This window comes from Thunnus thynnus, chromosome 17 (genome assembly GCF_963924715.1).
Source record: "Thunnus thynnus chromosome 17, fThuThy2.1, whole genome shotgun sequence".
Lineage (NCBI taxonomy): Eukaryota > Metazoa > Chordata > Actinopteri > Scombriformes > Scombridae > Thunnus > Thunnus thynnus.
The window spans coordinates 20,757,838-20,785,222 of record NC_089533.1 but is presented as its reverse complement, the minus strand read 5'-3'; the positions used below and the strand labels follow the sequence as shown (position 1 = coordinate 20,785,222).

At 41.2% G+C, this 27,385-nt stretch overlaps 3 protein-coding genes across 4 annotated transcripts in view; 1 reads left to right on the top strand and 2 right to left on the bottom strand.

Moving 5' to 3' along the window:
* myo15aa (myosin XVAa) overlaps window positions 1-5,866 on the bottom strand; it is a 40,791-nt gene extending 34,925 nt beyond the window's left edge. Inside the window, exon 1 of the mRNA XM_067615737.1 lies at window positions 32-5,866. Coding sequence (XP_067471838.1) covers window positions 32-5,866 — 5,835 coding nt within the window. The remainder of the gene's footprint in view (window positions 1-31) is intronic.
* A 10,411-nt stretch (window positions 5,867-16,277) lies between these two features.
* On the bottom strand, window positions 16,278-23,383 carry drg2 (developmentally regulated GTP binding protein 2). Of its 2 annotated transcripts, none has more exons than XM_067616379.1 (14): window positions 23,294-23,383; window positions 22,935-23,027; window positions 21,798-21,958; window positions 20,862-20,951; window positions 20,712-20,772; window positions 20,384-20,474; window positions 20,195-20,267; window positions 19,941-20,031; window positions 19,363-19,460; window positions 18,993-19,069; window positions 18,802-18,890; window positions 18,646-18,704; window positions 18,487-18,540; window positions 16,278-16,671 (listed from the first exon to the last, which is right to left on the bottom strand). In XM_067616379.1, exons 2-14 carry the CDS (start codon window positions 22,996-22,998, stop codon window positions 16,585-16,587), a joined length of 1,095 nt encoding a protein of 364 aa, XP_067472480.1. In that variant the 5' UTR covers window positions 22,999-23,027; window positions 23,294-23,383; the 3' UTR covers window positions 16,278-16,584. The 2 variants fall into 2 exon arrangements, with proteins under 2 accessions (XP_067472480.1, XP_067472479.1); XM_067616378.1 differs by having other exon boundaries at window positions 23,241-23,324.
* gfer (growth factor, augmenter of liver regeneration (ERV1 homolog, S. cerevisiae)) lies at window positions 23,338-26,214 on the top strand. The gene is made up of 3 exons (XM_067616383.1): window positions 23,338-23,707; window positions 24,119-24,333; window positions 24,902-26,214. Exons 1-3 carry the CDS (start codon window positions 23,495-23,497, stop codon window positions 25,062-25,064), a joined length of 591 nt encoding a protein of 196 aa, XP_067472484.1. The 5' UTR covers window positions 23,338-23,494; the 3' UTR covers window positions 25,065-26,214.
* Window positions 26,215-27,385: the final 1,171 nt, after the last annotated feature.

Here is a 27,385-nt window from a genome sequence, read left to right as displayed (position 1 = left end):
GAGATGTCATATAATTCAAGATTTTTTTTACCTTGTCAAACCAGTGCCCTTGTGGCTCCCCCTCCCTGCTGAGATTCCACTCCCCTTGTTCATGCCCCACATGTCCCTCTCCCATAAGGCTGTGGGGGTCCAGCAGCTCCCCGTCTCTATACATGGACCACTTATTGAGGTTCTGCACTGTCCCATGAGGTAGAACCCTCTCTGCACCCCACACATCCGCATCTTGCTGCAAACCCAAAGCTTCAACTCCAGGGCCATGTGACCAGTGCTGTTCAGGGCCAGATCCCTGGACCTGGGGTGACACTACAGCATATGAGGAGGGTAGGCGGTAAGAGGCCCCCCTGAGGTGAGGGTTCTGCAGGGCACCAGAGAGATTTAATGAGCGGGGTTCCGGGGTGCTAGGGGCACCTAGCCGTGTCATGATATTACCATCTGGGAGACGGTATTTTGCCCCTCGAAGGTTCGGATTTTTTGACAAAGCATTAGACAGGTCAAGTGATCGGGATGCAGAAGAGGGCTGGGGGTGGGTCATCAAAGTTCCTTCTGGCAAACGGTAAGAGGCAGATTTGAGGTTCTGGTTGCGGAGAGCACTGGAAAGGTCGAGGGAGCGTGACTCGGTGGCATCAGCAGAACCAGGTTGCATCAATAGTGATGTGTTTGGGAGTCTGTAAGAGGCACCACGGATGTTGGTGTTTAGCAAGGCACCAGAGAGGGCAGGCCCGGAGGAGGCAGAGGTGGGAACTTGGGTTTGGTTCTGTGAAAACAATGATGATCCACCTGGGAGCTGAAACTTTGCCTTACGCAGGTTAGCATTCATCAGGGCGCTAGATAGCCCTGGGGATGATACTGCACTCTCAGGATTCTGCGTCTCCCCTCCTGGATGTGTTAGAATTGAACCATCTGGTAATCGATAAGAGGCCTTACGAACATTATCATTAAGAAGAGCAGAGGAGAGCACAGAAGAAGAGGTTGTGACAGGCTCGGGCATTGGCTCATTTCTTGTAATTAAAGTTCCATCTGGCAGCCTATATGTGGCCTTACGTACATTAGCATTGAGAAGAGCAGAGGAGAGCACAGAGGAGGAGGTTGTGACAGGCTCATTTACTGGCTCATTTCTTGTAATCAAAGTTCCATCTGGCAGCCTGTATGTGGCCTTACGTACATTGGGGTTCAACAGTGCAGAGGAAAGCTTAGGTGAGGAAAGGGAGGGAACAGGTGTGGGCTCTGTCCTGGTTACTAGAGTACCATCAGGCAAACGATATGTGGCCTGTCGCAAACTGGGATTGAGCAAGGCCGAGGACAGCATAGAGGAGGAGAGGGGAGATGGACCTGAGGAAGGTTCTGCAGGTTCAGTTCTAGTGACCAGTGAGCCATCAGGTAGTCGATAAGTGGCCTGACGTAGGCTTTGATTCTGCAGGGCATTGGAAAGCACAGTGGGTGAAGGCCTCCCACCACCGCCCCCACCATCAATGGTTACTGGGGGCTCAACAGGGATCTGGGACATTGTCAAAGTGCCACCTGGAAGCCTGAACATGGATCCCTGGATTTTGGAGGTCTGCAGTCCACCAGAGAGAAGTGGGGAGGTACCTCTGATAGTCCCTTGTTGAGATGTGGTCAAAGGAGGAACAGGAGAAGCATGGGACATGGGGGAGAGGTGTCGCTGAAGGGGTGAGGCAAAGGAAGCATTACGTAGCTGGGAGGTAAGCATAGCAGAGGACAAGTTGGGGGAGGAGGGGACAGAGGGGACAGGAGGTGCTGCTGCATGAGGGGGTGTGAGGACATTTGTATAGACATTGGCATTGCGTTGTAGAGGAGATGAGTAGGAGGCACTGCGCAGACGGGAGTTCTGCATTAAAGCATTGGATAGACCAAAAGTGGCATATGGGCTCATCTCCTGGCTTGCCTGTACATCAGCTAATATCTCCCCATCCCCACCATGTATGGGGGAAGTGCTTCTCTGTAAAGGTGTGGTGTTGCTAACATTCTGCAAATAAGGGTTCTGGAGCGTGTGTCCTAGATAAGGTGATGAGGGTGCAGGTGGAGGGAGGTTTTGGGGGTAGACTTCATGCTGTGTTTGAGGAGTGGAGGGTCTCTGTAAAGGAGAGGAGTAACCAGCGGTGGAGTAAGGAAGAGGAGAGGAAGGAAAGGGGGCACCAACAACCCGAGGCTGTGGTAAAGCATTTGCAAGCATTGGGGATGGGCCTGGCTCCATCATTGTGTAGTCATGCTGGGTGATACTCTGAGATGGTGGAAAGGGGGTACCAGGGGAAAGACTAGGGTGAGCTACTGGATGTTGAAAAGATGTTGGCCCTAGACTTTGGGGACTCATAGCCCTGTGGGGCAAGGGAGAGGGTGGGTGAGATAGATGGTGCATAGGATAGGCTGAATGGGAGGGCAGGGGGGATGGACGCTGCAGTGGTTGTGGAGATTGAGGTCTACTCTGCAGCCTACGCACTGATGGTTGGGGAGAAAGAGGGCCACTCCGTTTCAATGGAAGCTGTGGAGAGACAGGAGGCCCTGGAGGAGGTGCTCTGAATGACTGTCTAGATGGAAGAGAAGGCTGATTTCTGGGCATACGGACTAGTGGCTGCCCCCTACCTACAGGTCTGTGGAAACCCCCTTGGGGAGTACCAATTCGCTTTGATTCCCTTAACCCTGTAGGTCGGGAGCCTGTCCTGGCTAGCATGGGGGCTCCAGCTACATCTCCCATCTGTCCTGAGGGAGGGGCTTGGCCACTATGGATAGAGGACCTGAAAGGGGCTACATGTTGAGTGACAGGAGGTCCATGTCTACTGCGTCTCTGTAGGTATGGGTTAGCTGGGGAGGGTTTCACCGCCCCCATGGGCACATGACTTCGACCTCCAGCACCACCTCTCAGCCTGCGAGTAGAGGATCGGGTGGGGAGAGGGCGACTGGTGATACGAGATGGGGAAGGAGAAGGAGGATGATGGGGGGAGGTGGGGCGAAAGGCTTGAGGGGGAGACTGGGCTCTCTCAGGTAGAGGAGGGCTCCGTCTTTGTGGGGATGGTAGAGGAGGAGATGGGGAATGCCTCATCTTGGATGTTTGTTTTCTGCCTTGGAACAAATGAGGTCTGGTAGATGGCAGAGGCACTGCATCTGGAGGGGGTTGCTGCCTGAAAGAGAGTCTTGGGGAAGGTGGTGGGCTTGTTCTCTTCCTCAGCGATGCCCTGGGTGAAGCTAGGGGGCTAGAAAGTGGGGATTGGGGTCGGACAGTTGATGGAGCCCTGCGCAACCCAAATCCCCCCCTCCCTCTTGCTAGAGATGGCTGAGCTCTAACTGACATCCCTTTCCTGTGGTGTGATGGAGAAGCAGGTGGGCTGGGTGGTCTCCGCCTGCCAAGTGGGGAAGCTGGCCTTTGGCCTGACATTGAGGCCCGCTGGGTGAGCCGTCTTTTATGTAAGCGGGGAGAAATGTAGGGGTCTGGCTGGATGCCTGCTTGGAAGTCCATATTATGTGATGAGAGGCGGGGTGAAGGAGGTGCTATTGCCCTAGTTGATCCTGGCCTGGGTGATAGCTGTGGGGATGGAAGGGGACTCATTCGTCGCACTGGCCTTGGTGAGGCCACTGGCGAATGCAGTGGTGAATGCATCATTGGAGGCATTGGTGGCTGTACTGGTGGGACCATTGGTGACATTTGCCCAATTTGGAACATATGCGGGTCTTGGGGGAGGAAGGGTTGGTATACTTGGGAGGCAAATTGTTGTGGGGACAAATGACTGGGGGAAACAGCAAAAGAAGGCTGAGGGAGAGGGAATTGTTCCTGTTGAATGATCCCAGCTGTTGGCATGGGGGCTTGTATAGGAATAATAGGGGTTTGTTGTTGGTTCATAACAGTGGGGCAGTGGGGCTGCGCAGGAAGGTATGTGGGAAGGGGCTGCTCATATTGTATATCTGACACCATAGCCATATTATTGAGGGCAAGAGCTGGGGAGAGAGAGGGAAACATTGGGGAGGAGGGACGAGAATGATGATGATGAGGAGGTGGCAGGGTTTCCACCTCTAGTCTGTCTTTTCCAAATAGCCTAACCTGGGGCCTGGGGACTCTGAACTGCTCTGCAGAAAATGGCTCAGCAAGAGGGTAAGAGAGCGGCTCCTGTCCAAGTAGCTGTCCTGTCTCAGCTGGATCCAGCCCAGCATCCATATAGAAAGGTTGCTGGTATGGGTAATAAATAGCAGCAGGGTCTGTATATCCCAATATTGGGTCATTGTATAACCCTGGAACAACATCATAACCACCACTCATCATGCCATATGGATCTGACATCTCATAGTTATAATCCATAACGTGGTCAAAGTAATCTCCATACAGCTCAGGATCATATGGATCATAGAAACCATCCATTGCATTACCATAGTAACCATATGGCTCTGGCTCCATTGCATACAGCATTCCATCTTCACCATAGTAATACTCCATCCCTTCATCGCCATAGTAATCTTCATACTCATCATCAAAATAGCCATACGGGTAACTGTAGTAATCCTCGTCATCATCATAGTAAAACTCATCATCATAATAAAAGTTGCCCTCTTCATCATAGTAACCATATTCATCTTCCCATTCATCATCGTCATAGTAATCCATTTCCTCTCCATATGGGTCATTGGTCTGGGGACGTCTCAGGAAGCCTCTAGGTCTCCAACTGCTGTGGTAATCTTCCTCATATCCATACTCATCATCATCATACTCATAGGCCTCATTGTAATAATGTGTTTCTCTCCCTCTAGTGTCCCTGTTAGTAAATGACAGGTGCTTTCGCTCACGTCCTCCTGCCCGTACTCCCAGCCGACCTTGGCCCTTAGAAGTTAGGAACCTTCCTGTCAACCAGTTAGTTGCTGCAGCTATCCTTCCTAACATCCAACCTTTTGTCTTAAACTCTGATCCTGCTTTCTTTTTCCCAAACATGCCTTTGAACTTCCCTCCCAGTCCCTTTGCCTCTGTTGCCATTTTCCCCTTCGCCCCTAAACTGGATAGGTTTACTGTCTTTTTAGGAGGTGTGGTTTCTTTTGCGTCATTGTCTTTTTTATTCAATTGGCTGAAGCCAGACAGACCCGGCTTTTTGTCAGTGGAAGAGGATTTAGCCCCAAACCCAGAAAAAAGCTTGCTGGCGCCTAGAAGTGGTTTACCACCAGCAGTTGGTTTCTTTTTCTTGGAGAGGCGAATGAATAGATGGGAAGTGCTCTTAAAGTTTCTCTTTGGTTTTGCTTTCTCAGGCTGCTTTTGTTTAGAAGGCATGCTAAAAGGAGAGGACTTTCCTTTAATGCCTGTGAGGGCTTTGGAGGCTCCTTTGAGGTGACTCCTCGCATCTACTGTCTTCTGTACTTTTGGTGCTGCTGCATTCTTCTTCTGTCCCTCTGATGCAAAGCCCATCATGGCCTTGGAGGCTCCTTTGATGTGGACATCACTCATCTTTTTCAGGTTTATTGCACCCATCCCTTTCTTCACCGGTTTCCCTTTCTCTTCCTCCCCCTTATCATCAGATGGACGTGAATGTTTAGGAAGGGGCTTAAAACCCTTCACAACCATGGCTTTGGATGCACCTTTCAGTGCTGTTTTCCCTTTCCCTTTCTTGGTTACTACCTCTTCCTCAGTGTTTTCACCCTCTTCTTCAGTCTTCATCTCCTCTTCTTCTTCCTCTGACCCCTCCTCTGACTCACTGACAGGTTTCTTTCCCTTTCCTGTCTTTGCATCATCCTTCCCCTTCCCCTTAACTGGTTCCTCCACTTTCTTTCCTCCTTTCTTGTCATCTTTCCCTCCTTTCTTATCTTCCTTTCCTCCCTTCTTGGGCTCCTCTGTCTTGCCTTTCTTGGCAGCTGATTTTGCGTCACCTTTTTTAGGTGGCATGATGTCTCCTGCCTCAAATCATTCTAAACAAGAGGAAGGACAAGAACCCAAAATGTGCTAAAGCAGGCCTGTATCAATGTCAGTGTTGATATGTACTCTTGAGAAGAGTCCAAATAGTAGCAACATCCTGTCATTCCCAATTTCTTTCATGTCTTCTCTCCTTTTTCCTGCATCTGATCCATCTCTGTGACACCCCAGAAGCACACACTGAAGCACACTCTGTCCCAAGTCAGTTGTTCTATAATGCACACTGAGACAAACACAAACCACAGTGCTTCAAAACACGATCTAGTAATGGAGTCGGAATCTCAGCCATCAGTGCTCGCTCGCATTACAGTATGTCTTCAAGCCTCAGCAAAAGAGCTGTTTTCTCTGTGTGTGTAAAAAGAGGATGGAAACCTATCTAGGGGTGTTAAATCAAAAAAAAATCTGATGCTTCTTGAATTCAAAATAGTATATGAAAAGAATAATCGATTGCAATGTCTCTCAGTTTTACCCACTTGTTGCCTCTGGCTCCCTGAGAATTTAAATGAAGTCCTTAAAAATGTAGCATCCAGCATAGCAAAAATATTTGTAAATTCCTGGTCTCGTTCCTCTTTATAGGTTTTGTAAGTAACTTCCCAGGGTCACACGATGAATAAAAGACCCTGCTATCCCAGTGACAGAGTCTGTGTAGTCCTTTGTGTGTCTCCCATTGTTACTGCGTCCTGTGAGTCCGGCAGTGAATCCTCATCTTGGCCGCCGCACCAACTTTGGCAGGATGTCCCCCCAACAAGGAGAGCCGATGTGCGTGCGTTGATGTGAGTCTCGGCCTTCAGGGGTGTCCTCCTCTTTGTCTGAGTATGTGTGTTGCATTTGTGGTTGTATCCTCCCACATCCACGTCAGCTTGCCTTTGTGACCTCCTGCAACCTTCTGCATCTCTCTCTGGTTACTTCATCTGCATCCATCTCATTCATCTCAACTTGAGGTCTCGTCATATACGTAGCGCATGTGTGTGAACATATGAGCATGTGGATTGTATCTGTGTGTGTGTGCATGTGCGTCAGAGTGTTTCCCCAGTTATAGTTGCAAAGGGCACCTTAATATACCAGCTATACTGCCTCAGGGTAATCCTATCTGCAGGCTCGCTTCTGTATGAATAATGCAGGCTGGCTGAGCTGTTGCTAAACTGTGTCTGAGAGGCAAGAGCAGAGCCAAAACACACAGCTGAGAGTGATGTAAAATGCTCACACACACATTAAACAGTATATGCACACATCTACAGTAATATGTCCATGTTTGATGCAGAAAGATACAATTTAGGACTTCACACTGTCAACTTAACATGGGTTAATCAAGAAAAGTAAGGATTTAAGATTAATTAGCTGAATCTATTGTTAAAGTCAGTGTTACACTCCAGCTAACTGAAGCTATTAATTTGCAACAACTTTTCACTTAACTGACCACCTAAATCTATAACCACCTTATAGAATTCATATATTAGAGCTCTGCCTGGTTCAGAGCTCAAAAAAGCAAACATTTGTTGCCATTTTGTTCCTCTTGATACAACCAAGATCCTCTAAATGCTGAGAGTTTTTTATAATAACATATTGGCGATTTCACCGAGCTGGAAAAGGACTATTCAATAAGTACTACTTGGAGCAAATGATTCACAAAATAAGAAATATGGAGGATGCTTTTTTTTTTTTAAAATTAAAATTATAATTATACTATGCATAAAGAAATACGTTATGTATCAGCTTGTCCACTCTCTGTAAGTAGTCAGATACTTCATCTTCAGTGCTTTGCTACTTCCTGTTGTTCTGTTACAAAGTACCAGTTAAATATATGTGTCTATATAAATGATGTATATGTATGATGGATGTGTATGTATGTATATGAGGATAAATGTATGTATAACTTATTTAACATAATTTGTTTTCATTTTCTTTTTCTTTTAGTTCAGTTTTGCTTTGCCTTTTATGACAGCTGTTAATTAAAAAAAAAACAGCTGTCATTTAATAACAAACCTGCTTTACCTGGACCCCATTTAAACAAACACACACACACACATAAAGACCTCCCTATCCAGTCAGTAGTGAAAGTTGTAACATAGAGTTATGGGTGCGAAGTGTGATGGCATTACATAAATGCTCTGATGTTAATTCATTGAGGATGGTCTGATGATAGTTCACTGATGATGGTCTGATGTTAATTCATTGATGATGGGCTGATATTCCAGGAGGTCATCTCAGTGGCAGATATGAATGTTTAATGTCTGTCCTGTGTTCTGCCTACACAGCATGGATAAAACATTCATTGCAGGCTGCTCTAAATATATCACAAAGGGTCAAGCCCGCCCTGGCCTGCTCCCCAACCAATATATTATACATACGGGATGTGTCAAGGGTTAACAGCCAGACACCATAGAGCAGATGAAGGATAAACGGCAAACAGCAAAAGAAAGAAAAACAAACCTAATAATTTCCTGACAATTGCAAGAAAAAGACTGAAATATATAATCTTTTAACATACAGTAGATTAATACAATAATAAGGTAAAGTTTTACATTATATAAATCATCAGTACAGATTTAAAATAGGCATGTATCCATTTGAAACTATGGATTATTTCTTTTAATTTACCAAAAAGAGAAAAAAAGGTGTCGATCACTTATGTTAGTTACAGTTAACAGGTCCAACTCTATGTTTTCTCTCCGATAAATGAAGTTGGAAGGTCTTGACCTAAGATAGGATCTAAGCAGAATTCTGTATCACATATCCCAATGTGCAGTGACCATGACACAACTCTAAACTGTCTGCAGGCTGCACAGCAATAACAACAACAGCTGATGTTGGTATCATCTAACTGCAAACTGAGATAAGTCGAGAGAGAGAGAGATAGAGAGAGAGAGAGAGAGAGAGAGAGAGAGAGAGAGAGAGAGAGAGAGAGGGAACACAGGAAAAGTTCAAAAGTTCCTTCCTGTTCATCAGATATACACACAGCGAAGGTTGTTGGTCACCAAACAGGTAAAGAGACACACGTAGAGATCTATTTGATATGTGTGATATGTATCTGCTGTCTGGCTGATGTGCTCTGTTGACTGAGTGAACTGGTAATGAATAGAGAGCAGATGACAGAGATGGAGGGGGTGGGGAAAGAGGAGAGGGAGCTGGGCAAGGAAAGTAAAGAGGGAAAATGAGAGTTACACCAATGAACTGTAGATTACACACAGAAAATGGAAAGAGGGAGAGGGACAGAGAACTGAAACGACAGAAAAGTGAGAAACAGAAGTCGTAGAGACATGGAGAGGTGACAGAGAGAGTGATATGGAGGGACAATAGGCAGCAAGTCAGTGAGCGACAGATGAAGGGTCTAAAGAAAGTCTCCTCGTCTACGTGCCAATCACTGACAACACGCTTTCAACAGACGCAGTCAGCGACACGCAACTAATAAAGGAGATCACCTGAGCATAGTGCAGCCAACAGGTTCATTTAATGCCTATGGCCACACACACACACGCACACACACACGTACACACACACACACGTACACAGGGAGGCAGGAATGTCTCATAATGGAGATTGCATGCGATAACTAAATGCAGGATCTACTCTGAATCATCTAGGGAGACTAGAGATTGACAGCTACAAACACACACACACACATACACACACACACACACACATTGAGCATGCTACATACACTTCCACTTGCTGCAAATGTAATACCTTTTCTCACATGCAAACACACACACTTGGGGGTGGGCTTGGGCCAAAATGCTTGTCATATACCTTTCATCCAATTAAAAACACACAGCTTAGTGACACGCACAGACACACACACACACACACACACACACACACACACACACGCACACACACAGAATCACACCCTCATGATTAATTGCCGAAAACAGCAGCCCGAGCCAGCTCTGTAACCTTAAAAACTGTGACAGCTATGACGATAATCCAACAGGCTACAAGGATCACAGCACCCGGACAATATTTGGTTGACATTACTGTGTTCTTTGAAAGGTTTTGTATGATTGAGCGACAGACTGAAAAGCAGAGCGGCAGTGGGAGAGGGTGATGTTCTTTTCAGACCGAGGAGGTGAGACGGGAGGATGAGGAGGCTGGCCTCAGGTTTCCTGTAAGCCTTTAAGCCCCATTCAAGTCTTAACCTTCGCTGCTAGATTACCCAGTGACTTGACAATGGAGAAACGCCAGCGGCTGCTTAAATAGTGCAGACCTGCCTCAGAGGATCAAACACCAACACTTGGCTGAGCTGACTGCCATTGCTAGATATGAAAATAAGATACTCTCTCTGACCTTAATGTATTTGTTAAAAGTGATTTAGGAGCTTTGTGGCAGTTTCCGTCTTAAATACAAAGAAGTTGGATTTTACATGGACTGATCCAAAATTAGTGCAAGAAAACCTTTAATTTCTTGTTCAACACAATCACACGCTTGAAAACTGATAAAAAGAGGGTAATTTTAAACATTTAGCTGATGCGGTGATACAGACATGCCACTGTCCAATCAGTAACAAGATAATCAAGTGATGTGACAGCTCAACAGGCTGTGTTTTCCAAAAAAAGTCTTGAATATAATGCAATCCCGCTTCCTAGAATCTACTGCAACAACTTCTGTGTAACAAGATGCACTGTGCCTCTGAGTTTCATTGGAAACAGCAGTGATGTAGTTGCTATGACCTTTTATAACCATAAAAAATTCAAAATATTAATCTGGTTAATGAGTATTTTTAATACTACTGTCAATCAGTCGACCTAGTTTCTTCATGGAGACGTCTGACACATTGCAACTGAGTTGATATTTTGACTTTAAAAGTATAGTGCTCCTATAATTAGTGTAATGTTTAAGGATTTCTCAGCACTCTGTTTAATTAAGTTCTCATGACTTTTACTTATCAAATTAACTCTATTAAAATAAGTCTCTATGAATTTAAATGAGTGCTTTTTATCACATAAACTGGAAGAAAATATTATTTACAACAAATGATGAATGCAGTGGTCACAGGTTTCTACCATTTTTGATATAAATACATTGATTCCTCTTAGCTTTACACTTTGTTCTCTCTTAGCAAATAAAAGTGATAACAATATAAATATTTTAACATCTGACAACAAGATGAACTAACTTCCAATTCTCCTCTTTTCTGTTTCCACACAGGATGCATCACTGCTAGTACAAACCCACCATGAGCTAAACCAAGCAGATCAAATAGACAGCACAGAGGAAAGCTGGACTGCACAGACCTGGTGACAGTTTAAGCTTTAATGAGACAAATTTTATACCATACCCTCTCATGGAATATATACATACCTTATCTGTTCTTGTGAATGACAGTGATTGATATTTAGAGCCTTTATTATCCAGAAATATCCATCAAAACATCTGATGAGCTCACTCGCTGTATAGAGGGAAAAAAATCTAACTCTGTGGCCTCTGTGTGGCTGCTCTGACTCATGAATCTCCTCTGGACCCTCTGCTGATGTTTTAAAGCCCTGTGCCCACGCACACACACAAAAATTACATTCACCACAGACCGTCTAAACACACAATGGGACCTCCATAGTAAACATACCCTCTGTTGCTTCAGTCATTACCTGTACGACAGCTGGTTCAGGCTACTCTTTACATCTATACATGCATCAATAGTACAGCAATTAGGTTTCTAAACATGGTGCACTACCTTGTCCCCCTCTGCGTAAGTGCCTGAGTAAACAATTGAACAATTGGGCAGATCCATTGTTTGTTAATTGGTAGGATTACACACACCCTCACACACTTTATGCTATCATCATCCCACACTGGCCTCCCAACGTCAGAGCCTAAAGCGAAACCCCTGCAGTGACAATAGGTTGTAAGGCATTTGTGTGTGTGTGTGTTGGAGAGCCTTATCAGTACTCCTCACACACACACACACACACACACACACACACACACACACACACGTACAGTATGTGGGTGGAGATTTGTTAAATGTTACCCTAATTGCAGCTGATTACCAATGCTCTCTAGCTCTTTCAGAGGCTAAATGTGATTTTTTATATATAAAATGTTCATAGTCAAAGAAAATAAATACGTTTAGAACTTGACTATTCTGTGGAAAACGATGTAATTTGTGCTGCTTTGCTAGTTGTCCAGTAACAGCACACATAACACCTTTCATTTTTGTTTGCATTTATTTCAGGGATTTGACATCATAATGTAATATAATGTGTATGACTGCCTGCCGCATGTTATATTTATTGCAAGTCTAACACACAAACATTGAAAGATGGGCTATTTATTGTGAAAAAGTATGACAAAATGTAACGTTAATCATCTAAGTTAATGAAGAAAAGTATAGTGTTTCTGTGAAGTAGTTCAAGAAGTTTGTGGGCACTTCTCTACATAAATCTGTAATGACTTTACAGACGCAAAATACTGACTCCCATAGAATACATGTTCACAAGTTACTAAATATGACAAACGTGTGTTTAGAGGATTAACTTTCAGGTTTTGTCTCAGTTTTTCATGGTAAACACATCATCTTCCTTTGTTTTTTTTGTTGTTTTTTTTGTTTGCATCTCAAACCTGAACATCCTATAACCACTGGGACTATGTTTGATGTAAAATCCTTTAATGGTTTAGTGTGTGAGGTTACTTCCTAAAGATTTTAGTTGATGGATCATTATAAAACAAAAACCATAAAAAGGCTAAATCACAGTTGCGTTTTCTGAAACTCTATGAATGAGGGACTGAGTCTGCTGGATTAGTGTGGTTCTCTGTGTGTGCTTCTTTGTGCGCATTAATAGACTGGTTTATCCCCTAGACAAACATCAGTGCACACAAAGTACAGAAAACAACCCGACGGCTTGTTAAAGAGAGATTTGCTATTTACACACAAGTAATCCGGTAAGCCTGTAAAACACAAATGTATGTATACTCAGTACAAATACACACAAACAAGACTATCAATAAGACCATCTATTTGTTCACAAAATCCCTGCATATTTATAGAATACAGCTCCATACAGATCCATGCTGAGTCTTCTGTAATATTGAGTGTGCTTTTAATTTGGTGTGCAGAGAATGTTAATCATGAAGCGGTAAAACTCTTCTGGTAAACAGGCTAAATAGATTTTCTGACATTATAAATGACTAACTCCATATAAATGTGGTTAAATCTGTTTAAATCTTTTTGTCTTATGAAAAGTGTCTTTTGGGACATGAAAACCCAACCAAGCAAACCATTATGTGCACCAATCCTTGTTGAAAACCAAGACAAAGTTGAGAAAACACCTGTGCTGTAATTAATACACCTGTATTGATTCTGAAGTCACAAAAATGGTTGGTTTCAATTTATTCTAACTCCTCACTCATTTGATTATAGGGCAATTTTAGCTTAACTGTAAATCATAAAACGAATATCTGAACATTTCATCCTTCAGTGAGTCTGTGATTTGTCTCTCTCACAGTTCAAATCAACCACATGCTGTGATAACCAGGTTGGAGCAGCTTCATGTAATGAGCAGGCTGATACAGAAGAGGGCAGAAGAGACAAAATAATCAGAGTTTGGCTACACCTCTAAAATACTCATGAATTTTGTCATCAGTTGGTATCTTTTACATATATTCTATCAGCCAGAAAATATATTTATATGTATGAATCAATTGAAAACGGTTCAATATAATGATCACATATAATTCTAGGATCCAACAGTTAGTCTCCGGGTCCTTAACAGCAGTTAACCAGGCAAATTTTTCAGTGACACTTAAGACAAAATAATGAGGATGCAGTATAAACAGTATACAGCAGGTGATAAGAGAGTATAGGTAATTTTTACACTCAAAGTTGAATTAATACTAGTGTTAAATTGCACCATCATAGGTGAGTTTACAGTGCAAGAGAAGAGATGAGTACCAGCAAAACAGAAATATAATTACTGAGTCTTCTTGCCATGCAAGTAAGAGCAAGAAAATGTACAAATTTTTTTATCTGAACTTGCCAACGATTCTGTACTGCCAACCTCAGTAAGATGCAACTGCAGATTAGAGCAAATGATAAATTCAGTCTGCCTTCCTGTGGTGAAACAGGCTGTGTGAAATGACTTTGAGTGTAACGTGTAATGTTTTCAGAGCGGTTTTAAAGGATGTGTTGAAGTCGCTGCAAGAACACAGCTCAATGGTGAAACATCAGCCACAGATAATGATCTATTTTCATCTCTATATGTTATATTTTTTCTATTACAGCAGATAATGCATGAAAAGGTTTTAAAACCAGCTTTTCTAGTCTCCCTAAAATCTACAGTAATTCTCATATCTAAACACTCCTTGAGATTTACTTTAAAAAGTGATGAACAATGTCCAAAAATCTTCCCCAAATCATGCCAAGGCAGTTGTGAAGCAAGAAACTGCACATTTTTCAGAAGAAACTGCTGCTAATTTGCACACTTTGTACCCTGAAATCTGACATGTAATTATTGTTGTTAAACTGAGGAGAAAGGAACTCTTAAATTTCAGCCAATTAACCATGAGGTCATGGAGTCACTGCTGACTCAGCTCAGACTCTCATCCATCAACCCCCCATACTTGTTTAGTAGTTTAAAATACTATGTAAAAGTCAATAATACAGAGAAAAGATCATGTTATATTAAGTCAGTCAAATATCAATATATAGATAGATATAGGTTGCAAACTCATTTTTGTGGTTAGCAGCAGTGACTTTTCACCTGTAATTCAGTTGCTTTTTGTGTACATGATATGAAATTATTGCTGCAACACTGACAAGAGAGGAGCACTTAAGTTCTATTAAAGTAACACTGTGCAATGACAAAGATTCATAGAGGCATTGCTGGTGTAGGCCTATTTCCAGCTCAGTCTCTAATGTGTCAAATACAAAAATTAGGTTGGTGTAATACCCACTACACTTGGGAAGACCCCCAGTTTACACTGAATCTGTTTAAAAGGAGCTAAATGGGCGAGAAGCCAGGATGTAAACTATGTTCTCTGCTGCTTTGAACTCAAATAGACTAAACTCACTTTCAGAAATTCAGCTTACAGCTTCAAACAACACTAAAGGACTTTAAAATAATGAAACAGACAGTTCTGGCTTATGAATACTGGCACCACACACACACACAGACACACACACTTGCTCACACTTAGCCATGCCATATGGAGCCAAGTAGCATCAAGTGTCATGCCTGCTCCACACAATACACACCCAGTCACCGTACCTTTGTTTCTTCTTCTTTTTCTTCCACAGTATTATCCCTCCAACATTCCTCTCCCCTTCAGGTTATTCCAAAGCAGAAAGTCTCCATCCACGATTCACTTGAGCGACACATCTTTAAGGCATCTTCAAGGCCAGCGGCGTAAACTCGCAGCCCCTCTCTCTCTCTCTCTCTTCCGCTAAGCCTCCCACTCTGTCTCCCTCTCCTAGACCAAAGAGATGCTTGTGAATTTTTAATGGTGCTATTGTGCTTGTGTGTGTGTGCTAGTTGAATGGGAGAGTGCATACTTTCTGAAAGAAAAATGGTCGGCCTGCCTTGGAGCACCGGAGACAGTGACACAAACAGCTGGGCTGCAGGGATGGAGGCGGTGGGGAGGGGTCAGAGGTGACTGACCCTCACCTGCTGTACTGCTGAGGAGGGAGGAAGATGAGCAGGATGCTAACCTGAAGATCTCCTGTCATAAAAACATTATCTTAGAGGTAAAGCAGTGCACTTTTTTTGAGTTTATGGTGATTCTAATCTACAATTATGCTTCGATAAGTCTTGTTAATGTGTTGGGCTTGTAGAGGCATTGCAGAATTGTTGAGGATGATAGAAATGGTAGAGAGCATTATGGATGGGCAAGTTTGAACTTCACCCAAATTTATTTATATCATGGATTATGCATTATGCATTTTAGGGTCTCAGTAGAGTATTATTTGGCTTTAGTCAAATCATCTCTAATCCTAACATTTGTCGCTCCGAGTACAAACTGAATTTAAAGGTGAGTAAATAACAATATACATTCATTTAGAAGTAAGAATTTATAAGTAAATTGTCTTTACTTGTAATAAAAGTTGACTAAACAAAACCAGGCTGAGTTTGTCAACTCCTAAATCTCTGCTTGGCCTTTCCATACAATATACCCTGCATAATCATCAAAATGCAAATAATCACCTTCCATAAATCTGTCTCTGAAGCATCCACTGTAGAAACCACCCCCCGCCAAAAAAAACCAGCCATCACACTCCTCAGGCTGAACTCCATCACACAGTCTCAAAGACATTGCAGTTTCCTCCAAAGGTCTTGTCAGTGCAGGTGAGGTGTGTGCATGTGACTCAGTCTAGTCCAGGTGAGATGCAGTTAAAATATAATAATATCATATATAAAGCTGAAACTGAGAAGAACAAAACAAACACCAGGATTCATTTAAGGTTTTATGGACTTTATTCTTTTCCCTCAACTTTCACTCTCTGTATCAACGTATCTTCTGTATCTTAATCAAAAGGCGAATACATCAGTTCTTGTCCACAACCAACTCAAATCTGCTCTGTCTCTTGAATTCGTTGTTTTTCTTAAATTTCATATACAAAATAAGAATGCGGCTATTTCCCATTGCTGTATATCTACTGTACAGTGATTCTGTCTCATTTTTTTCCCCCACTGTAACTCCTCCAGCAGCAAATGTGTGTCTCCTCCTGCTCGTTCTCTCCTCTGTCCGATCAGAAACTTGTTTTACTTCTTAACGATCTGGATGACGTCTTCGTGCTCCATGATGTGCGTCAGGCCAACCCTCTGAGGACTGTACTTGGTGCTGGTTCCCTGAAATACCAACAGACAACACAGTTCAGAACTGAAGCTTTGTGTTTCAAAAGGTAGTAAATCACTACTAAGTGAGCTGGTTTTTGGGAGCCAAGTTACACATCAGAAATGATTATTCGACAGTTCTTACGTATAATATAAACAACGCATGAAAAACACTGCATAAACTGTACAAACTGTTGTAGTTATAGAAATACTTACATTTGTTAATGGAGTTTGAAAATGAAATTTGCTCTCTAGTCCTCTGCATCTGCACTACTCTGCCTGTCATGTATCGGGTCATGGTAAACACTGGTGAAGCTCATACCGAGTTATCTTAACTCAGTTGAGCAAGCACAACTCACAATAGTGACTGTAATTGTCAGTGCACAACTAAACCATTATTATTCATTATAGAGTAATTGTAAGAGCTGAAACCGTGATTACTGAGGTTAACGCTGTGAAAATTTAATGAGGCTGAAGCTACAGTGACGTCATTTATAATCAGTGAGGATACACTGTGTCCTAGTTCTATGTTATATATATCAAGTTTACATTCTCTACTGATGTTGACAGTTCACTGTTGTCAGTATGAAAGGAATGAATGTGCTTAACAAATTTGTACTGACAGGAAATTATTCAAAATATGCCCCAGTGGACATAAATGTAAAAAATAAAAACATAAAAGCAAAAATACCAGTTTCTCCAAGGAACCATTATATTATTTCATTATTGCTTTGTCTTAGCAGCACTATCCACAACTTCTTTCACTTTTTTCAAGCTGTGATTGCATATGTGGCTGTTGTGTGATTTATTATGGGATTATAGCATCAATCAACACTGTGCTCTTGCAGTGTCAATATGTTTTATGACAGTATACTTTATTTAGTAGTCTTTCTTTTTGATGGAATTAGTGTTAAGTATACAACTGGCACACAGACCATTTGCAAAGAGGGTCACTGGTGAATTTTGGGAATGACGTAAGCAGCTAAGCTTTCAGTGCTAAGGTTGTATTCTTTTGTTAAGATGCCTTTCAAACTTCTTGTCTGAATGATCTCACACCAGAGCTGGTCATATTTTGCGTAATACGGTCAATATTCATTCAGGACCATGTGCCTGAAAATGTTCACAGATAAATGTGCATAAAGTGTCTTTGTAATTAGTCTCTCATGTTATAGAAACAGCACTGTTTACTTCATGTATGTATGTTGTGTCATTATGTAATGTAACTTCTGCATTCATAATTGATACACAGTAAATGAACAATGTCAAAAATGCATGGCTTCTACAACAAAAACAACTATAACAGGCCAGAGTTAAGACTTTGGCTCTGATTCTCAGGAAAATATAACATCTGAATAAAACTGTGGTCTGTAGAAATCAGGGTAGCAGTCGCTTGTTTTTATTGAGATTTTGAGGTAAAATCATTATACGAATTTGTAATTTAGTTGTTACCTTTATTGTGCTGTTATGTTACTCACTGACCACATGCAGATGTTAATTCAAACAGGAAATATGATGAGTCACCATTTAGTGCTGACAGCATAAAGAAATATCATCTTCTGTTCTCCCCACTGAACAAAAACACATTCAATGGTGACGTCAAAACTGCATTACAGTTATTACTGAACTGTGAGTTTTGTGTATCGTTACTCTAAATGCCACCATTACAAGTACAGCAGTCACTGTACCTCTAATGCCTCATATCTATAAACTGTCTGTTTATTCAAGTGTGCGTGTCAACATGAGGGAGTTAGTTCAAACAGTTTATGGGACAAAAGGCAAATGTGTAAAGTTTGTGAAGGTCACTGCCTCTGCAAACTGGAAGTTACTTACCCAAACCAGAGCATATTTGAACTGGCTGGCTAAGGTTCTGTGGATTCGATGGCACTACAGGGAGAAAACACAACAAAATTTTTTAGTTATGAACACATTATCAACTGTGTGGTCTCAATATCTACAGTATATGTGTGCATATATGTATGTTTCACTTACCACATGTTCTACACTTGCTCCTCTTCTCATAATGATGGCATCATTAAAGTCTGGGCGCTCTGATGGTAAGAGAGGAAATTAATACAGATTTAGTTTACAAGCTGTGTATTCATGTATGTGACAATCTGATGAGTGCAAAACTAAATGTGTGTGTACCTCCTCTTTTCTTCGTATAAATGCAAATCAGAGCCAGGTACTCCCACAACCTCTCCAGAAGATAATCCAGGTTCAGCTTCATTCCACAACTGAAACAGCAGTTAAGTATATTACATACATACATAAAGAGAGCAAGATGACAGCTTCTCATCAAAACTACCATCATTCACAAACACGTTTAGATGTCTGACCTGATGACAACACTGTGAGGTCTGCGAGCCAGGCGGTCCACCTCCTCGATGGAGATTTGATCCACCTTATTGTACACCTGTAGATCACACAAACGATATGAGGGAAAAAGAGTCTCCGAACAAAAGAAACTCAACCTAAAAAAACAGACAAAGCTCAAGAGATCTGCCAAAACCTTGTACCTCCAATCATAGTGATTTTCATGTTTTCATTAAAAGAACAGAAAACCATCTCTGGACTTATAAAATCCTTTCAAACCAACACTTTTAAATAAACCAGAGGGTGATCATCCTTAAAATTAAATTAGGAGGCTTTTAAACCATGTACATTTTAGATACTGGGATTGAACACAGATGATGAGTAGCGACATACATAAAGGCACGGCATGTAAACTCTGTTCCCAACTATGACATCGATGAACTCGTCTGGTGTACTGTCCTCCCTGAAGAGGACTTCTGCGTTAAAGATTTCTGAGGCGGGGGGGTTAAGAAATCAACCATATATTACTGAGAGTTATGAACAAGTTGATAGAAATTACAAGGAGACTGAAAAAGTATGTGACTGACAGATACACTATGACCCTGAGGTAAAATACTGAAACTTTTCCATCACTTTCCACACACATGAATTAAAACTATTTATTGCTTTGTGTTTGCTGAATGTTGTTTTATAAAAGTTCTACATAATAATCTGGTTCAAACATCTTGTAAAACTACTTCTGGAAATGCTGTAAAGTGACCAATTCCAATATCACCAGAGAATTTAATTTCCTGACTTTCCTTTTTGAACTACATCTCTAAAATCCATGAAATTCTACAAATTCCTTAACAGGTAAGGACCCTGGAGACAGGAAGCGTGAAGGGGAGATATACAGGCACAGGGACATTTCAGTTGAGTTGATTATTTTTGCTTTGTGCTGCCTCTTCAGACACAGGCAGAGTGAAGGATACTGTATTCGTGGAGGATGAGCTGAACGAGCTTCTCTGAGCAGTGGGTGAGAGGAACAGTGGAGTTGTAGGAGAGACCGCCACCTTTCTTGGGCTGGGGAGAAAGACAAAAAAACACAACCCACATTTTGACCAAGTTTAATATGACAATTGGAATAAAGAATGACATTTCATGACAAGGTGTCTTGAAAACTAATGTTTGTCTCCATGTTTGTTGTTCATGAACTGTTAGAAAAGAAGAACAATGGAAACTTTACCTTGAAATAAATATTGGGTTTCGTCCTGTTCAGTCTGATGCCCACTGACTCCAACTCTTTTTCTAAAAGTGCTCTAGAGAGATAAAAGAAGATAAAAGCGAGAATGTGTTGATCAAAACAAGACACACACACACATCAAACCCCCTCTAACTAACTCCCTCACACACACACACAGTGGAGGACACACACCTCTGAACATCTCCTTTGGTAGCGTCCAACATCATGACGACGACGTCTGCTGTCCTGGCGACAGCGATGACCTGCCGACCTCTACCCTTACCTATAAAAGGTCAAAGGTTAGTACATCACAATCACTATGAAGCTGTTTTTTTTTCATGATTAAGCGTAGTAACATCTAAATTATAAACGATTTCGCTTGTTAATAATCATTTATTTAGCAATTTCTTAACCACTCATTAATAATTCTGATCAAATGACACCATAATAATCAAACAGATCCCCGACGCCTGTTCACTCAGATTTCAGCAAACACAAAAGCATGGAAACCTGAGCCTACCTTGGGCAGCACCCTCAATGATTCCTGGCAAATCTAGCAGCTGGATGTTGGCCCCTTTGTACTGAAGAGCAACAAATAAGAGCGCAAGTGTCAGATTGTTGTTACTCACAGTTTAACATTGCAAGTGTGAAGATATGTATGGATGTGTACCTCTATGACACCAGGTATGCAGGTGAGGGTGGTGAACTCGTAGGAAGCAGCTTCGCTGGCTGTCGACGTCATCAAGCTGAGGAAGGTGGACTGCAGGACACAACAGAGGTTTACATTATTAAGAGGATTTTGGAGAGTGTGTTGCAGTATTGGTCTTGCTTCCCTCATGTCTCGACTTCATGAAACAAATTCTTGGAGAAACAAATTGATGACTAAATGAAACTGAGGTGCAACATATCACAATACATTCTGCTTCTCACAATTAAGCTGGAAGTGTCTTAATAAGCCTCTTTTTAATTTAAGATAGAGCTCTTGACTGTTTACCTGACTAGATACTTGACTTTGCACATGTTCAAATCAAACAAATAAAAACATTACAATGGAAATTAATGAAAGGAAAAAAGTACAACAGTGTTTAAGCTCTATTAAAATAAACAAATAAAATAATCACTATTCATTCTGTTAAAGATATATATGTTATAAAATAAAATGACTTATAAAACTGGTATTTAAGACTTTTTAAAAATGTGCTATGTAGGACTTTAAAAGATTACATAAAGTTATGACCTCTATATCTTAATGAAAACTGTCCTCTGCTTGGGAGATGTTTGGGAAGATGAAGATGATTTGGTTTATTAGTAAGTATGGGTTAATTCAAATGTGTACTTCTATCTGTACTTGATCATGTTTTGTTATTAAGCTGTTGTATGGACAAAAAGTGTGTTTTGATTTTGATGGCACCTGATTTAACTGATTTGTCTCTCAGTAACAGTCCCATTAAGAGTTGGGCTAGTTTTAAGTGCTTAGGAAAGGTCCCTCAGTCCTTCCATCCCACAATCATACATTGTGATAAAAGCTTTAATGTGACTTTCTGAGGACCATGGTTGTCATAGCCAGACCAGGAAACACAACCCGTCACCCACCGTGTTTACGTACCTTACCCACAGAGGGGAAACCAATGAGAGCAACACGAGCATCTCCAGATTTCATCACATCGAAGCCCTCGCCTTTGGCCCCCGCTGACTTGGAGGGTTCCAGAAGTTGAGCTCTGTATTTGGCGAGCTTGGCCTTGAGCAAACCCAGATGGTACTCAGTGGCTGGAGGAGTGAATGAAAAAAACAGTGACTCAAAAGAAGTAAAAACAACTTATTCTGCTCATTTTCACTTCAACTTTATCCCGTAGGGGGCAGGGTCTGACTTCAATCTGAGGCTTTCAAGGGCATCCCATGGTCTTCCTCAGTTGTCATGGAGATAAGTTAACGGCTGAAGATCCAGGAAAAGCTAGCAAATTTACCTTGAGTTTTCTTGTCAAACAAACTTTCACGCTCAGCTGTTTTAGTGGCTCATTTACTCAATTTAGTATATTAATATATGACAGACAGCCGCAGTGAAATCTGTTAGAAATCGGATTTTCGACAGATATTCAGTTCAAGACCCCCGGACAACATGATAACAGTAAGTTAGGGACCATCTGTAAATTACTGTCTAACTGAAATATCACATTGGCTATTTTTTCAATACCAGTAAGCTGATTTGCAAGAGAAATTCATTTTAAATTATAGATTTTTTCATTCTGTTAATTTACATATCAAACAGGAAAGTTAGTTTTTTTGTGAATACATAATCAATGGTATATTACTACTTTGCCTATTATTTTAATAGAACTATTTTTTTTCAATAGCTTCCATGTCATGAGCAAATGATTCAAAATCTATTCTAAAAAGTGTAATCACGTGGCCAAATATTATTATATTGGGTTGATATTAGTAATTTGTCTATTTATTAATATTCTTTCGTAAACATTATGATTTATTTTCAATAATTTCCATGTTATGTGATCCAGCTGTTCAGAATCTATTTTAAAATGTGTGATCAAATTTCTCACAGAGACATAAAAATAATTTTAGAGGACTTTCCTGCAATTGCACTGGTGTACAATTGTACGAGTGTGTGTGATGAATAACACAACACTCACGCACACACACATAAATATATAGTTACACACACAGTTGGTCACAAGTTCATCCATGTTGTACCTAGCTAGCAGTTAGCCCAGCGCCTGCTCTCTCTTACCTTTGTTTTTCTGTGTCCGAGCAATTTCTTTCTCTATTTCCGAGATTTTCTCCAAGATCCCCATTGTGGCAGTTCGGGTGGGCAACAGCTACACTGTCAGGAGGAGAAAACAAAAACAGAAAACGTGTCACTCTACAGTTAACTTATTAGCTTCGTTAGCCACCCGGCTAACACAGCTAATCGACTTAACAGTTGATAAACCGCAACAAAAAAGCAGCGAATCAGCATGTATGGCTTTAAATGAGCAACGCATTCAACACGTGTAATGTCAACAGTTTAAAATCTTGCTTAATAATATAAATTTACACTTTGACAGAGGCTATACTCCGCTGCATGCACGGACAACTGACATCACCCACCGGAACTGGTTCCGTCCCAGTGGAAGGTCCGGGAGAAACAAGGAAACGCTAACGGCACGGGGGTGATAGGGAACCTGAGCATGACGATGTCTGCTCGGTAGGGTAAATATTAAAGAGCGACAATGTCTCAGTTTTCAAGTAGTTGAATTTCAAGAACCTTATGTATAGCGAAAGTTCTGGGTCAGAGAGTTAGTAGCGAACATGGCTGCACCCACAGCACCGAGAGGACCACCGGCCTCCAGCCCGCCCGGGTTTGAAGGTTTTCCGTTTGCAGTGACCGGCAGACCGTCAGAGGACAGCTCCGGTAAGGAGCAGGAGCAAACCGGGGATGTGAAAAAGAAGCCATGCAGGGCTTGTACGGACTTTAAATCGTGGATGAAGGTGCAGAAGAAGCAAACGACAACTGCCACACAGGTGACCTGAGGTCGTCCTGAAGATCTGTGGAAATCTGCTTTTTATGGTTTATGAACTACGTTAATGTTATTGTTTAATTCTCATTGTTCTACAATTTTTTTCACTCTAGTGCTTTATTACAAAGTTTGTCTGTTGGTATGCCATATGCCCATAGGTGTTAAAATGGGGTTTAACCTGTAATATCAGAAGCCCTTGAGGGCCTCAGTACAGAAATAGTGTCAAAATCTACTTAAATGTCTTATGTTAAATTATTTTTTTTTTTATTTATGATGTATAATTTAGTAGAAATTGATCTCTCTAAGTGATTTTTCCACAACAGAGGACATGATGCAGTTGACTGCCCTGTCTGTGTCTCTTTGAATTACTAGCTGACTCTGCTGTGTGTGGCTCCATGTTTAAATGTCCCTTCAGGAAACCCGAGCTGCAGAGTCAGAGCCACAACAAGACCCACAGTGTCCACTGGACAGGGAAGAGTTGGGCCGCAACACCTGGTCTTTCCTGCACACCATGGCAGCATATTACCCCGATCATCCGTCTACCACCCAGCAGAAAGAGATGGGGCAGTTCATCAACCTTTTCTCCAAGTTCTTCCCCTGTGATGAATGTGCAGAAGACCTCAGGGGCAGGTTAGACAAGTTCTTATAAGTTTTATTTTTGTTTTTTTGTTTAAAATATATATATATATATATATATATATATATAGCTATGGAAAATGTGCATCAGCAATGTCAATAATAAAGTACCTGATATGTAGAAAGTGGGCGACAACATCATCAAAATTAGCATGCTCTTCTAAACGGCAACTATAGTCAAAAATGCTGACATGTTTTGCCAGCTATGATAGCTAATTCATGAATTTAATAACCCAATTTTCTCAAACAAAAATGAAGACATTCACAGCCCTAAGGACTATTTATTCCATCTTTAAATAACTATTTTGACAAAACTACGAATTAGTTTGATAATACAATAATTACAGCAAGATGTTTTGTGAATTTTCTGCAGTGAGGCAAGAGTTTCAAAAGGAAGTTCAGAAGTGCTGTGTCATCTCCATACCAGAAATTGGAAGGGCCCAAAGGCACTGCTATATCTACTTATCTTTATTTTAATCACAAGCAGATCTGCAGCGGTCCCATTTTCACATGTTAAGATGTTATGAAGCTGTTTTTGAATGACATCATTTCCTCCCCACAGATTGAAAACCAATCAGCCGAACACCAGCAGTCGCCATGCTCTGTCCCAGTGGCTCTGCTTTCTCCATAATGATATCAACGTTCGGCTGGGCAAGCCCGAGTTCGACTGCTCACGCGTGGATGAGAGGTGGAGAGATGGATGGAAGGATGGTTCCTGTGACTGAGAGATCTTGTATGAGTGCTGAGAGATATGAGGACTGTGATGAGACCTGAGAGGAAAAGTTCCTCCCATCAGTGCAAATCTTTGATGTGGAAACACTACAAAGTAGAGCTCAGGTCTCTGTTTTGGAGAAACTTCACTGGAAGAGAGATGAATGATAGATCTTACATGGTTTTTCTTGTTTGGTGGTGCGTTAATTTAACTGATCTGGTAATAAACTTAAGGGTACAAAACAAATAAGTATTCCTCTCTGTTTCTCAAGTTAGGACCAAGACTCGTATGAAAACCTGGTGTTAATTCTGATTATTATGGAGTTTTTTACAGCATGTGTCCCTGCACAGAAAATGTGCAGGGACACGTGTTCTCAACACTCTCTAAAAGACTAATTTGCTGTTTTACTGCTTTGCTACTTTAAGTAGTAGACTGGAACCTAAATGTGCAGGTTTTAGTGTTTTAAAAATTCCAGACTAAAGCTTGTATTTTTTTATTTACCTCTTTGGTCTTTTGATCATCTTTTCAGGTGTGACTCTGATTTGCCCTTTTGTCTGTTTAAGCAGTAAGTTATTACAAGTGGTTTAAGCAATTCAAATCTTGGTTTTCTGGTTTGTTTTTAGGTCGCGTTTTATCTGTTGAAGTCGTGTTTAACCCCAAATAACCGGTACAACACAAAATATCCAGCGTTTATCATATGAAAAATATCTATTATGTGAGGGATTAATAAGAGCCATCACTTATAAAATACTATCTAATATGTCAAATATACAGCCTATATTTTTGATATAATACTATAGTCAGTGTGTGTGTGTGTGTGTGTGTGTGTGTGTGTGTGTTGTGGGGTGGTATACCTGTGGACTATGTGAATGTATGTAATTTAGAGCTGAAATGAAAAATTACTGCATGTAATTTTGTAATTACAGCCATTTTCTTTTTTTTCTTTTTTTTCTTTTTTTTTTGCTGATGACAACTTCTCAGAGGTGAACGTTAGTGTGTGTTTCTGTGTGTCGCGTCACTGTAAAAATTTTGACAGACAAAAGTAAAGACAAAAAGTTTGGAGGTATCACCTTGGTCTCCAGTTACATGTAAAAGGCATCTGTCATTATTTTTATCATTTTATAGATTGAACCTTCAATAAAACTGAAGAATAAATGAGTGAATCAATGGGTAATTAAAACAATTATTACTTGCAGCCCTGTGTGAACCTTCTACTTCTTGTTATACTCTAGCCAAAGGACTTTGAGGCCAGCACTTCAGCCATGTGACCTGATCTGTCTGTGTGTTATTAATAAACACTGTGATTATGAATGTGTTATTTAAAGAACCAGTAAAGGACACACTTACTCGTCTGGTGCTACACAGATACCATTTGTTTTACTGATGCTGTGATCCTATTCGTGGTTTTTGTATTAGCTATACATTCATCTTCATTATACTGTATATACATCCACAACTAGTATTCATCTTCAACTCTGGTTTAAATGACTCTATTTTCAATACTAGTATGTTTTATGTGTTTATCTCCTCAAATTAACAAGAATGTCATATGCTGAATTCATAAAAAGATGTCACTGACCTCTAGTGGTGTGAGTATGCACTATATTGCATGTCAAAGCATTTTCCGTTTGCCATTTTCTCAACAGTTCATGTACCACTACTACTGAAAATGGCATGACTTTAATATCCTGTGTGTGGACTTTGTAAAAGAATTACATGATTGTGTTGAATATATACTTAATATTCAATTAATATTCAGAACGGATGGATTTGGCGGTCAGGTCAAGTCATCACCATGCAACACAATAACTGGCAGTACCAATGTAGTGAAGCTCATGATGTTCATGTTGTATTGAGACAGTAATTGGCGAATATCTCATGATAAGCTACTTGTGACTATACTGTTCCACTTCTCAAATGCTGTTTTATGGTATTTGGCACAGCTGCATTGTCATGAGACTTTTTTTTTTCTCCATGTCATATTTCATAACTTAGTATGTTTGTGACTGTTGAGTGTTTCAGGCAGGATTTTTCAGTCAGTCAGTCTATTGTTTGTAGCCTATACAGTGAAGTGATTCCTGTAATAGCTCCAGGGACACATTGCTACCATTGAGAACAATGAGGACATGTCTTCTGTTTTATCTTTTTCTGGGAATTTGGTATTTTAAGAAAGTACATTCCACAATTAACTCACATTTTGTGGCCATTTTAATGCAGAACTTTTACTCAATTAATAATGGAGTGTTTTTACAGTGTGTTTTTTGTGTTTTTTACCTGTGGGCTTCCTCTCAGGCAACATATGCAGCACTATCCTCTTGGTGGAAGTTGTAGGGC

Excerpts from the sequence above, each read along its gene's own strand:
- drg2 (XM_067616379.1), bottom strand. The coding sequence starts at position 22,998 with ATGGGGATCTTGGAGAAAATCTCGGAAATAGAGAAAGAAATTGCTCGG. Across the intron at positions 20,773-20,861 it reads GCATACCTGGTGTCATAGAG|TACAAAGGGGCCAACATCCA; the intron begins GTACACATCCAT and ends GTTGCTCTTCAG. Across the intron at positions 18,705-18,801 it reads TTATACGAAGAAAAGAGGAG|AGCGCCCAGACTTTAATGAT; the intron begins GTACACACACAT and ends TCTTACCATCAG.
- gfer (XM_067616383.1), top strand. The coding sequence starts at position 23,495 with ATGGCTGCACCCACAGCACCGAGAGGACCACCGGCCTCCAGCCCGCCC. Across the intron at positions 23,708-24,118 it reads AAACGACAACTGCCACACAG|GAAACCCGAGCTGCAGAGTC; the intron begins GTGACCTGAGGT and ends ATGTCCCTTCAG. Across the intron at positions 24,334-24,901 it reads GCAGAAGACCTCAGGGGCAG|ATTGAAAACCAATCAGCCGA; the intron begins GTTAGACAAGTT and ends TCCTCCCCACAG.